This window comes from Ylistrum balloti, unplaced genomic scaffold (genome assembly GCF_031769215.1).
Source record: "Ylistrum balloti isolate Yb309-2 unplaced genomic scaffold, AGI_CSIRO_Ybal_v1 Utg371040, whole genome shotgun sequence".
NCBI lineage: Eukaryota > Metazoa > Mollusca > Bivalvia > Pectinida > Pectinidae > Ylistrum > Ylistrum balloti.
Genome location: NW_026782576.1, coordinates 450,539 through 465,146, shown reverse-complemented (window position 1 = coordinate 465,146; position 14,608 = coordinate 450,539). Strand labels below are relative to the sequence as shown.

The following is a 14,608-nucleotide window of genomic DNA, read 5'->3' as shown; positions in this document are numbered from 1 at the left end:
AATTTCCTGTTAGATCATTATCTCGTATAAAAACTCTGCATGTTATATACAAACATATACACAAAATAAAATCAGAGACCCAAGGGCCTTAACTATCACCCGAGTTACAATGATTCTCTCAGCATGTCATAGAAAAGATTTTGTAAAAACAATTAAGATATTTTTAACTACAGTATATACATAATGTAAATGTAAAATATGCATAACATTAACTGCTGTCCTATGTTTAGACTTCTAAACAAGTTTGATTTAAAAGAAATTAAACTCCAAGATTGAATTTTACAATACAAAATCTTCGATCCATGAACAGTAGAATGGTCAATTTCAACCCATTTTTATCCAACCCACCAGCCCCTGGGTGGTACAGCCATGGTCAATATGTGCATGTCATCGAACTGTCATCTTATACTAATAGTTCTAACCAAGTAAGAACTATTTCTAAACGAAAATAAACAAATCATGCAGAAAAATGTTCTTTCCTTCATAAACTATAGTAAACTTTGACCTCTTCCCCATGGGGAAATGCGAGATCCTGCGGTTGTGAAATTTATAATTATGGTAAAGTACTATATGTAAGACGGTTCCATCCATAAAGATTATTTGGTTCTACTTTATAAAGTTATTGCAAAGAAAATTTTTGAAATTTCAGCCAATTTGACCCATTTTTAGTCCCATCCATCAACCCCAGGAGATCAGTCGAGGTCAAGATATACTTCTCATCAAACTGACAGCTTATACCCATACTTCTAGCCAAGTCTGAACTATTCCCAATAGAAAATATACAAATTATGTTCAAAAATGTAATTTTCTTATATAGACGAAAGTCAACTTTACCCCCTCCCAAGGGGCAAATCTGAGACCCTTGGGTCATGAAATTTACACTTTTGGGAAAGCACCTGTAGACTTTTCTATCCAAAAGAGTATTTATTTCTACCATATCTGGGATTTGAGAAGACAATATTTAAAGTTTCAATAAATTTAAGGCCCTTTGGGACCATATAATTTACAAATTTGGTGTGCCTTAAGCCATGAAAGGTTTTGTAAAATTTCATTGAAACTGGTTCAGCAGTTATCCAGGAGAAGTTGAAAATGTAAAAAGTTTATGAAGCCCAAGAAAAGAGTATCACAATAGGTCACCCTGAGATTGTCTCGGGAGACCTAGCAAAAATGAAAAACACTAAGATAAACAGGTTCATTTAAAAGATAATTCTATAACATATCTACAATAGAGCCAACACTAAAATTACATTAAATGGTGAATAAAAAGGTCCTTTGCCTTTCACCATGATACCTGAGGGTACGCAAAATCAGGCAAAATCAATCTCAAGAGGCTGGCGGCAGGTTCTTTAACATTTTAATTGGTGATCTGTTTACTAATTTTGCCCTTACTGTCGGGCTTCTTCAGGTTGAAATTGATTTTGCCTGATTTCATGTATAAACTGTTGTGCAAGTGAATTTAACTGTGATTTCAATGTAAATTTCCTTGTTTTAACATAATTATACAAGTGCTCTACCTTATAAGAGAAACCAGTGAAGTATACTGTAAAAGAAGTTGTAATTTTAAACATAACTTTACAGAATTAATGTAAATGCATATATTTAGCTTGATATTTATCAGTAATCTGTTTAAAAAGGGGAGTTTGAACTGACCATTCAAAATCACTTACAATATAATTATTGATGATTACGTTTTCATGGTATACATGTTTATCACTCAATTAGTTGATAAGATAAGTTTATTTCTGTTTTTTTACAATAATTTTGATATGGGTGTAGGCTTTTGGACAGGCTGTGGCCATTCTTGGATGTCAGAATATTCACTCGAACTCCAGTCTATCCTCTTATGCCAATGGATTAAGCTCTCCTGAAATGTTACCATTGTATGTTTCCGCTGTATATCCAACAAGTTGAAAAAACAGAGGAAGTTATTTTGTACTGAAACACAACAGTACACAGGATAAGTGTTATCAATATCAATATCCTCTATCAACCAATCCAATGACTAAATTGTCATTGTATAATGCAGACGTCAAAATTAAAAATGACACGGGACACTTATCCAGACTTTCATTTTAACACAAAATTTTTAACATTAACTTGGGTTTTCTTCGGCAACACCCGTATGCGACTTCAAAGTTTGCTTAAGCACAACAGAATAATAAGCCGACTACAGTATTAAATCCTTGATAAGTATAGATATAAATAAAGCACTTACAGAAACAGATAACATTAATACTTACTCGTTACATGATAAACGTTTATCTTAATCTGCAATTTATATATGTTTTCATGCCAAACTGGCTTCCGGGTTTACATCATACGGAGTCAATTAATAGTCCGCTTTCATTGGTCGAAAAAAACCAAGGCACTTCTCCCCCGCGTAAATTTAAACATTACTATATTATTACTATATATATTTGACTCGATTTTTCTTCGGCTTTTGGTACTGTTCCTTTCGTGAACTTACATAACTTACTGTGTTATCAAAGTAGCATTTTGCGAATAATAATCTGTATTTTGTGGCGATATGGATTTAACAATATCCTTTTCAACCAGAAACCCAATTTCAAAGATTTCGTCCTCGGTGTATTTTCCCTTTGATTTGGACGTTTTTTCAGGAAACACGATCCAGTAAAGTTCACAAATATATCTATTTATATCACCGTTCACTGGAAAAGAAAGTTCTCAGAACAACAGAACGAATGCGTTCTTTTAGTTAAGAAATAATTGTGTGGTGTTGTACAGACTGGAAAATCAAATGTTCATAAAAAAAACGGAAGTGGATGTAGATTACTGGTTAAGAACTCGTAAGAATTCTTTAAAATCCACATGCCTTGAATGTCACTTGTTGAGGGTACAGTATCATAATGATGTGATATTACAAAGAATGTTGGTAGGAAGATAATGGCTACACACCCATTCGTCACAATTTGATTGTTTTGATTTATGGAGTTATTTGAATGCTGTCTGAAAATTAACAGTCTTTTTGTTTATTATATCATTAAGTTTTTGATAAGGTGCTTGTGATAAATGAAGTGTACCGTGTTAATTATTCTGTACTATGATAATATATACGGTAATTTCAGCACATGTAATATTTTTGTATCAAATTACACTACACATTATTAATAATTATAATGAACACCTGGCTGTCATTCTGTTAATTTTTTTTATTTTTTTATTTTTTTTTTCAATTACAATGCACCAATGCCATACAAAATACCTAGTAGCAATTTCAACCTCATATTTTCCGTGCCTAGCTGTGATATGATTGTTACCGACCAAATCACGTCCTGACTACCCTTTCCCCACTTCAGCTATCGAGATGCCATATATCTTCTAGAATGCGTGATGTTGACACCACTGTTAATGGACGTTTCCGAGGTTTGGCGTAATTTGTAGACCACGTTTTAATTCATTCGAATCGTGACAACGGCTCAGAATATACACACGTTCTTGACGGTGTTTTGATAAATATATAATATGAAAATTACGAAACATATTTTATGGGGCTAATGCACCTCTCAATCTAGATTTCGACTTTTCTTTCGATCACTTAAATTTTCCTCAGTCTTCTCCTAATTCAAGATGGCCGAAACAGTCTTATGATACAGTTCGTTGTTTGACTCTACTTTATCTAACTCTTAATTTGCATAAGATGTGCAGTTCACCTGTACAATCTTACCATTTTATCTATCCAAATGCCTTTCCTACCTTTGAAAAAACTACACGTGCTGTGAGCATCTCAAGCGAGATAACTCCACAATCCTAACTAGACGATTCTTATACTACCACCTAAGAATATCGTGCTTATAGCCATACCCACAGGGACTTGCCACCAATTCCAAACCAACGGTCCATATATATATATTATAGTGACATTCATAAACCGTTAATTGAAAATTCGTCCCTGTGGGCCTAAACAAATGTTGTCTCTATGTATTAATGATAACAATGATGATGTTCGATTTTTTTCAAATAAAACAAGTCTTCCTTCAATATAAGAGTAAGTGACTATCCTAAACGATGTTATCCAAATGCTATAAATTTGACAAGGATAAAATAAGTTAATGATTTGTAAAGAACGATTTTATACTATCTGAAAATATCTTAGGTTAACGGTTAATACCACTGTCAAAAAGTGTTTTTTGCCACCATACAACCAGCGTTGTAAACTACAAACCTGTTACTCTGTTGTTTACAGCTATTTTTGTTTTAGAATACATTGTTTTTAAACATTTTCAGAAATAGGTTGTTGAAAATGTATTGTTTTATAAACATTGTAGTTTGTTGTTGGGTCATACCAAAATGCGTACATTATTTGTTAGTTAGTATACGTGTATTGTATTTTTCGAAAGCTTTGATAAAGTTTCCCACGAAAAAAAACCACCAAATATTTCCACAACTCTCTGCTTGATCGTCAAGACACCAACAAACAGTTATCTTAGTTTGGCAAGAACGAGTTGACCTATCTGCACAACATGTTTTGTGCCTTAACACACATCGATTTTTTGACCCGATGTTCATAAATCTAATATTTTTACAATTTTTCCGTCTCCTCCGTTTGGCATTGAAATATAAGACATCTTACTTCAGTGATGGATCGTCACTGGATGTTAAATGGACTGATAACAATATAATATCAACAATAACATGTGTTTGATGCTTTTGAGTATGTCTGGCGGTCTGGGTGATGTATACCTCGTTCTCACTTTAGACCATGATATTACCCTCTTGGATTGACGTGACGAATGTCGTCGATGCTGGGAAAGTCGTTTAATCGTTGAAAACATCTAGTTTTATTCTGTTTTTTCATAGGTTACAGTGTTTATCTTTTTTCCATATTTTGCCAGCGTTCCACAGATTTTGACTTGTGGAGAATATGTTGATATATCTATAGAACAGTAAATCATATGAAGTGTGAGTGCCTTGTCTATCAGCTATTTGTCAGCAACAATTTGCTTTATCTGGTCGACTTCAGGGTTCCTTATATTTATCCAATCAAAATGTTGCTTTTATTACAAAAGGAGAAATCACTTATATGAGCGATGTTTGATGATAATCATGAAACTTTCACGTGAACAGACGTGCGAGTAATATGACCTTGTATTCGTTTATCACATGACCTCCAATGGCACGTAATATTACATAGCTATTGTTGTACGTTTCACATGATCCCTGTTATATGAGTAGCGTTACTTGAACTTCATTTTCCGAAAGTGTTTACTTGCCTGTGTACAAAACATCTGGCCGACCTTTGCCAACCACACTCCACCAGCCAGCAACCATGCAGTCAGCTGTATTTCTGGTAAGCTACATTGATTTTTCCTTTAATAACATTAGTCTAAAGATATTAAGTTATAATTATAATTTTAAAGACAGTTAATTATATAAGTCCGGAGATTTATTTTTCAAATATATTTCCATCGGATGATTCGCTTCAGTAGTGAATGAATGAACACCGTAATATTCAATAAATAAAAGAAGCCACGAAGAGACGTTTCTACCATTTTATAATTTCTATTGTATATACTTATATATACTGTGACATTGTTATTCACTTCCCTCAGATTCTGTGTCTAATGGCCCTTTTGGGTCAGACTTTGAGCAGGAGGCACGTGTATGTCTATGACGGATATGGTACGGACGAGCTACATATGTTGAGGATGGCGGAGCACTTGGAAAATCTTCTCGATGCCTCATACATTATACAGCGGATCGGGGCAGACGAAATCATACAAGGCAAGTCTCCCCGCCCTTATCCCTATCTCTAATCCTTCGCTTCTTAAATTGTCTGTAACACTTTTTTCATATGCTATAAACTTCTAAAGAAAACAGATCACAGCTACATTTTCCTGTGATAATTGCCGAATCATTAATGCGCGTCCTCAGAATTTGTCTCTGATAGTTAGTTCAATTTTCAACACACATATATTTTATCTATGTCTGTCAAATCTACCTTACAGTTTTGTAAATCAATATGAAACATTAAACATTACAAAAAAATTTTATCACATTTTAAACCAATTTCATATTTAATTGTCAACGGTTTTCAAACAATGTATGCTTGTTGCTCTCCTTACCTACACATCAGGATCTGGTTTTGTGAAATTTTACACATTGTCTTCTTAGTGCAACCGAGGTGGATTAATTACCGCCACTTTTGCTTATGGTTAAGTACACGTTTCTGGTGGCGATAAGACAAGAACACTTAAGTACATACAATAGAGTAAACCGGAAGCGAATCATGAAAACAATAAATTGATAACAAGAAACTAGGATTCGGACGTATCGAATAAAGATGTCGAAAACAATAGAATACTGACATCCTTGACAGGCCAACGCAATTCAAACCAAATTCAATAGAACGGGATGAAGTAGGTAATCGTGTACAGGTAATAAAGTAATAAAAGACTAGATAAAATTGTTCCGGATAAATGAGCCAACATCACAATTTAAGTCACAAATAATTAATGTCATGCTCTCAAATGAGACCCAGGCACATAACAAAATAAATCTACAAGGTACAATTATGAGTGTTGAGCATATATAACTTGACCAACATTAATATATCGATACCATCTGTTTTTTTGTTAATGGCCAATCTCTGTCAAGCAAATCATCTGCAACATGTGAACACTTTAGGCTTAGAAACAGGAGTGTTGCTTTCCAGAAATAAAAAACTTCTCAAGAGGAAACTGAACTCATTAAGCTCTTCAGTTGATTCTGCTTTGGATGAAAATAAGAATAAAAGGCACATCATGGTAATTCATTGCTATGCCCATAGTTTGAAAGAAAGAAGTTCATTAGAATATCAGCTATCTGAAAAGCGTAATGATTTCCTATTGTAAATTTTCCATTTCTGGATAGCAACAACCTGCATCTCTAACCGTTGGTGTTTACACGTCGCAGTTGATTCGGAATCCAAGGTCTGACCCCAATATCATGATTTAAGTGCAAAAATGTCGGCAAGTGACAGACACACTCACAACACAGGGTTACGAGAGATGCAGGTTGATGAAGTTATGAGGAAGTTTTACATGCATAATTTCTGTTTGTGATATGAAGCTGGACGTGCTTAATGATCTGGTTTGTATGCGCTTACCCTCCCTGAACACCTTGCGTTCTTTTCATGCGTATCTGTGTGATTCTTCCTTTCTAATTTCATTTTTACTATGGTTTCGTTGAATTTACGTTTTAAATAAGATTATGTTAACACGTTGGTATTAACTAGACTGTCATCGGTATATTTAATGGATACATCATTAAAAAATCTCAATCCTCCATGTCACGTTTAATTCGTTTAAACTGTTGAGAACATACATATGTACTGAAGAAATCATCCAATATTAAAAGACATGAAACTTATGGAGTGAAGTGTTATTTATTTAGATCAATTTGCTTTTCCGCATCGAAGGACGAAATAGCTGCATGACGTATCTAATCCAAATTTGTATTGAAAGGTACTACTTTTGTATGCCAGAAAGGTGAAATGTGTTACAGGTGATTGGGCGGACAATGCAGCCCTGTTTGTGATGCCAGGTGGCTTTGATCTGGGATTCATGCACGCCCTAGGCGACGAAGGTGCCGGGAAAATAAGAAAGTACGTCAGAGAAGGCGGTGCTTACCTTGGTCAGGGAGCGGGGTCGTACTACGCCTGTGATAGGATTGAGTTTGACCTCGATGGTCTAGATGAAGTAGTAGGAGACCGCCCACTCAAGTTCTATCCAGGTAATATTTGACCTTGTTTATGTTTTGCATAATATGTAATTTACTTTTAGATAAATTGCATTTATTCTCTCAAAGTTCAGGATGTGTCGGAATAAATTACTATTCTCCGATTTGCAGAATAAGTGACCTAGGCTATTGCACGGATGTTTTTTTATCAGATAAAATGTTTCTTCAGACCAACTCATTTATTTTAAAAAAGCGTTAAAAGTGAGGAGGATGGACAGTTCGACAGTATGATATGTATTTAATAACATTTGGTTTGGATTCTTGAACATCTCTGGTGTTTTCCCCTGTTTAGCCATCTGATTCTTATTGTTATCATAAATGTGCTAATAAAGTTAAATTGAAATTGTACAATTGAACTAAGCAGTAGAGAAAGTAGTACTATTTTTCCTGTACGTCTATAGAAATAATCAAATACATTTCAATTGATGTTATCCATTTCAAAGAAAGATTATTATCCATATCTCAGACCAATATTTTTAATTCCATATCTCATTCCTTTAGCACACCTTTTATTGGATAATTCTCGTGTTAGATGTAATCAGGTGAATTGGTAACTAGGAATCAATGGAAGGTTGTGGTGTTATAGAGGGAAGGTTTACTCAATGATATGGCTCTACTGTATCTGATACTAAATTTGCACGGAAAGGTGCTATTCCCTTAAGTGTTTTTTGTCTTCGTGATTGCAGATTGTAGATACTGCTGGTGGATTTTTTTCACGGGGCTCATGAATCTAACCATATAGATTCTGACGTTTCCTTCTATCAATTTTCCTCATTTACCTCCTAGGTTTCCAAATTAAGGTCTTAGCATCATCGACAAGTCCAAGAAGGTCAAAGTGGCTTTATGGTTCAGTTAATTCTTTGTTATCTCTATTGTATCCAATTCTAAATTTCAGAGATGCTATTCACTTGCGTGTCTTTGTGCAGTTAATAAAGGCAGTCATTTGTTTCAGGCATGTGTAGTGGACCACTGTTCGGTCCTTACAATTACCACAACTACAATAGTGTACGTGCTGCAGATATCAACTTCCGGTTTGTTTCCGCAACCACTGGTGTTGAAGAAGGAAGAATAAACCTTCAAGCTCACTACAACGGAGGTAATACGTTTAATTCCCCGATGGCAATCCAAAACACAACCTGTGTGCCACTTGCATTTTTCACGGAAAGAGACAATGATCCCGCCATTGTCAAGTGCAATACTTACAGTGGCCGAGCCGTCCTTACAGGCGTCCATCTTGAATTCAGCAGCATGAATCTCAATACCAATGACCGCTACCTGCCTCTTATTCAAGTCCAAGTATACCTCTCTATTTTGCGACATCTAGGGCTGAACACACGCCCTATGTCCGTTCTTTTGAACATGGAACATGACTAATCAACACAACACTGACTTCCTCTTTCTGTCATTTATAGAATTGTCTACGTATTTGCACTACTCTAACGATATCCTGTTTTAGGTTTTGTACTTTTGTCATAACATAATTTCTATATCCTGTAAACGAGAGCAAACAAGAGCGTAAATAAATGAACGAATAAAAAGCAAAGAAGAAACGAGGGAACGTGGCTGTCCTATACATCAATCGACAGAGAGGTGTCACACTGTATGCGGTGTAATTGTGACACGAGACATAAGATTGACTACACTATCCGTTATAAAACACTACATTGAAAAGGAGTGTTACTTTCCGCTTCCCAAAACGTACATCAACGTAAAAGAGAGTGTTGACTTTAACAGCTAAGATCAGAGTGAAGGTTTTCCAAGAGTATTAACTGTTAAAAAATGTTTCGTGCAATTAATCACTATTTGCTGATCTTTCATGTATTTGACAAATACAAGTAAACGGTTTCCATGCCGGCAGTAAGAGAAACAATTCAGTATGGATTTAAGAATTAGTATTGTTGTGTAAAATAAAGATACTTTAAGCATGACTCTCGTTCATTTATGACAAATATGTACTTTTTAACTTGAGGAGTAGGTCGACTTCCATCTATCGCACACGAAATATGGACGTTTGGGTTCCCCAATTACATACATGGGATTACTGTTGAGTTCTACCTGTTACCTGTTGGAGTCCCCGTTGTCGTTGGGTTTTCTACTACACATGATAATTGTCGTTAGATTCTCCTATTATACACGAAAGATTAACATTCGGTTCCCCTCTCGCACACGAGCAAATGATGATGGGTTCACCTTGTTACACACGAGAGATCGTCGTTGGGTTCCCTCTGTTAAATGCAACAGGTTGTTTTTGGGTTCCCTCTGCTATAGAAGGATTGAATGTCTTTGGTTACACCTGCTATAAACGATAGATTGATTTCTGCTGCCTTTTGCACAGGAAAGGTTGTCATTGGATTCCTCTGTTACAACCCAGATATTTCCGTTAGATTCATTTGTTTCACATGAGGGACTGTCATTGGATTCCCAATTCTGTAAACGAGAGGTTGTCGTTGAGTTCTCCCTGTTGTAGACGAGAAACTGCCGGTGGGTTTCTCTTTTGCAAGCAAGATATTTCCTTCGGGTTCCCCTGTTTGACGCTCGAGACCGTTGGGTTATCACTGCTCTAAACGAGAAATTGCCATTTGATTCCCCCTGTTACACACAAAAAGTTGTCATTGGTTCCCCCTGTTACACACCAGAGCCTGCCGTTGGATTCCCATGTTATACACCAGAGACTGCCGATGGATTCCCGTGTTATACACCAGAGACTGCCGATGGATTCCCATGTTACACACCAGAGGATTCTCATGTTATACACCAGAGACTGCCGATGGATTCCCATGTTACACACCAGAGCTTGCCGTTGGATTCCCATGTTATACACCAGAGCCTGCCGATGGATTTCCATCTTTTACACCAGAGCCTGCCGTTGGATTCCCATGTTACACACCAAAGACTGCTGTTGGATTCCCATGTTATACACCAGAGACTGCCGATGGATTCCCATGTTATACACCAGAGACTGCCGATGGATTCCCATGATACACACCAGAGCCTGCCGTTGGATTCCCATGTTACACACCAGAGCCTGTCGTTGGATTCCCATGTTATACACCAGAGGATTCCCATGTTACACACCAGAGACTGCCGATGGATTCCCATGTTACACACCAGAGGATTCCCATGTTACACACCAGAGCCTGCCGATGGATTCCCATGTTACACACCAGAGGATTCCCATGTTATACACCAGAGCCTGCCGTTGGATTCCCATGTTATACACCATAGCCTGCCTTTGGATTCCCATGTTACACAACAGAGACTGCCGTTGGATTCCCATGTTACACAACAGAGACTGCCGATGGATTCCCATGTTACACACCAGAGACTGCCGATGAATTCCCATGTTACACACCAGAGCCTTCCGTTGGATTCCCATGTTACACACCAGAGCCTGCCGTTGGATTCCCATGTTACACACCAGAGACTGCCGATGGATTCCCATGTTACACACCAGAGCCTGCCGTTGGATTCCCATGTTATACACCAGAGCCTGTCGTTGGATTCCCGTACTACACACCAGAGCCTGCCTTTGGATTCCCATGTTATACACCAGAGCCTGCCGTTGGATTCCCATGTTACGTTACACACCAGAGCCTGCCGTTGGATTCCTATGTTACACACCAGAGACTGCCGATGGATTCCCATGTTACACACCAGAGCCTGCAGTTGGATTCCCATGTTATACACCAGAGCCTGTCGTTGGATTCCCATGTTATACACCAGAGCCTGCCGTTGGATTCCTATGTTACACACCAGAGACTACCGATGGATTCCCATGTTACACACCAGAGACTGCCGATGGATTTCCATGTTACACACCAGTGACTGCCGTTGGATTCCCATGTTACACACCAGAGACTGCCGTTGGTTTCCTATGTTACACACCAGAGCCTGCCGTTGGATTCCCATGTTACACATAAGAGACTGCCGAAGGGTTATCCCCGAGATGAACGATAAGTTTTTGTTGGGTCCCCCCCACATCATATGTGCTGTTAGACATTGCTTCAAGTCAAGATTATACTAATACAACATGGTTGTGCTCATTTGCTTAAAACAAAAGACTTATGATGAAAATGATAAGCACCTATGATGAAAACGAAAAGTATTTAGCTGTCTTTTTGTGGCATTTATGCTCGTTATAAACGGCAGAACTTTGCTCCAAACGATATAGTATGTCTTATTATATATATTTACATCCCTCACGCATGTCACTGTCTCATGTCAATTATTCACCATTTACACTTTAATTCGCTAAGTGGGACAGTCACTTTGACGCCGAACCATGGTCATTTCTATGTCTACATTGTCAACGCGTTTACTGTATCAGTCATGTTTAACTGTTACTTCATATTGATAGTGGTTTTGTTTTGCAGAATCTCTTTCATTTTTGAACCTTTACAGGAAGCAAAGCCACCTCATTAAGTTTAAATGGAAGCAAACGATCATATCTGTAACATTATCAGACACTCTGATTCTGAATCCAAGTTTGACTATAATTGATTGTTAAAGTCAAGTGCTCGTTTGTTTTGGCAAAATTTCACTGCTGGAATTTGTATCATGAAGGAGTAGAATAGTAGACCATATGGCCTTAACGAGAGGGTTGTAGTAACTCTTGAACAAACAGATTTTATACCATCTTAATGATAGAATTTGACATTATACATTGTACCCTTAAGTGTACCGTTATTAGCACATCAAATATACGAAGGGAATTAACTCTTGAATGCTTTGATCGTGAAACACATTCCTTTCGCATCTAACGGATCAAGTTAAGGAAACTGAGTATTCTAACAACTAGATTCCGATAGAAACAAATTATATATTCAGCACTTTACGGTACTTAATCAAGTTATATTTAAATATTGTAAAGTTTTAGAATCTCTATATGTCAAGGATCAGTCAATATCCGTCACATCATTAGTCTATATAATGTAACAAAAAGTTGGAATGTTTTCACGCTTACTGTACAAATACATCAACAAATACACAGAACAGTATCAACTCATAAAAGAAGCATTTTATAGATAAAAAAAATCTGAAGTTTATTATTATTCACGATGGCCAATTACCAATGAAAAGTAAGAAAGCCTTTGATGGAAATTTCAATGACGTATTAACCGTGTTCGTGGTATTTCAAAATCAACGATTAAAACATGTGAATCGTACGTTCACACGAAGACAACGTTGATAGAGGTGATTCAATACTAGGAATAACACTTAAATATGGGACTCCTCTGGGTATTTGAACTGCATACTTGACACTACCTATCTGTATTAACTAACATTTTCAATAACAAATGGTATATAAATCAATATTGCCTAGGCACCCTGTTACTTATAAACTGGGCAAAAGATATCTACCAACATGTACATTCTCGACACGAAACAGATTGATTTCCAAACGTGTATCTGCTCACGGTAAAAATAACCACTTAGAGTTCACCTGAATGGTCAATTTGAAACTCTACTGGTGAAAGATCGTATCGATTTCCCCCCAAAGGAAACTACAACGTCTTTATCTACGATATATATATGCACTTCTTGGTCAGCTTAACTCGTAGGAAAACACAGTAATCAGTAGTGGACTTTGATCAAAACTTTTTGTCATTTTTAAGAGCAGATAATTTATTTGAAGACTACTTTCTGTTTACCAAATAGATAAATAGTTAACAATACTTGTGCATCTTAGAGTTGTTTTACTGGGATTGTTATAAATATTTGTTTATGCCGTCTGCTGTTAAAATAGACCAGGAAAAGATTGCGATATATCTTAATTTTGTTTCAAACACACACAAACTCCTCTGACCTGCAAATTTTCGAAGAGCCCACACAAATACAGCTGACCTGGAAGTGTCTTCCTGGAAAAAAACACTTAAAAAGACCTACCTTCTTTGCTATGTTTAACTCTGGATTCTGGGAAAATACACTCATGATATACGAACCTAACAACAGCTGAATTTGATCATATCGCGATCGCTGTCAGAGAGTGTTTTATTTCACATAAAGACCAACCGTTTATTTTGCTTTCACTCCATAAATCACTGACTGAGTTCAGCAATACCTTTCTATAAACAGATTACACTTGATTGCTTTAAACACGCGAGTTTGTGGTATAACAACAACGGGGAAAATCTCAACTCAAATTTAAATTCAATGTAACTAAAGCATGAACAAATGCAAATGAAGTCAGAAATCCTTAAAAAAAAAAGTACAAGGGAGAAAAAGACTAGGTGTTCCAGAAGGGTAAGCGTCGTCATTAAAGGCACCTGTCATATACAACTTTCAGTTCATCCACGTAAGTAATGTCACGTTCTCAAATGAGAATAAGGTTAACAACAACGGACCCACCAGGCACATTGAAAACATATAACTTTATATTACACAAGGAACATTTTCCGCGAGACCATGGTGACAAATGAAAAAATTTTCACACAGCCTTCACCGGCCTGAATCTCTCGAGATCGGATGTCTAAATCGAGATATAGAGAACAGGCAAATCGATGTTTCTAGAAAGAGTTTAGCATATTTGCAGCATGTAGTAGATTGTCAAAATGAGTAAAATAACAATAAACATTGCTTTACAATCTTTGTTCGAACTAACGATGCTATGGACAGGAAAAGGTGCGTTATCTAAACAGCGCATCTGATGTCGTTCCTGCTCATTACTCTAGTCACGTGTATCGGGTTGTTTCTTGTGCAGATGAAGTTTTCTTTTTTATTTTATATTAAAACTTCCGTGCTTCTCTTGTAGACACTGCTTCACAAACACGTGTGACAACGCCATATATACACCGTACATATATATTTCACTTGAGACGTATGCTGCAGTGCATACAACGCACCCTGTACAGCCGATGTCAAGTTAACTTGT

At 36.7% G+C, this 14,608-nt stretch overlaps 1 protein-coding gene across 1 annotated transcript; it reads left to right on the top strand.

Annotated features, from left to right (window-relative positions):
* Nucleotides 1–5,233: 5,233 nt before the first annotated feature.
* Nucleotides 5,234–9,665, top strand: LOC132560234 (uncharacterized). Its single transcript, XM_060224895.1, has 4 exons — nucleotides 5,234–5,308; nucleotides 5,571–5,742; nucleotides 7,504–7,731; nucleotides 8,690–9,665. The coding sequence occupies exons 1-4, from the start codon at nucleotides 5,288–5,290 to the stop codon at nucleotides 9,109–9,111; spliced, it is 843 nt and encodes a 280-aa protein (XP_060080878.1). The 5' UTR covers nucleotides 5,234–5,287; the 3' UTR covers nucleotides 9,112–9,665.
* The last annotated feature ends 4,943 nt before the right edge of the window (nucleotides 9,666–14,608 follow it).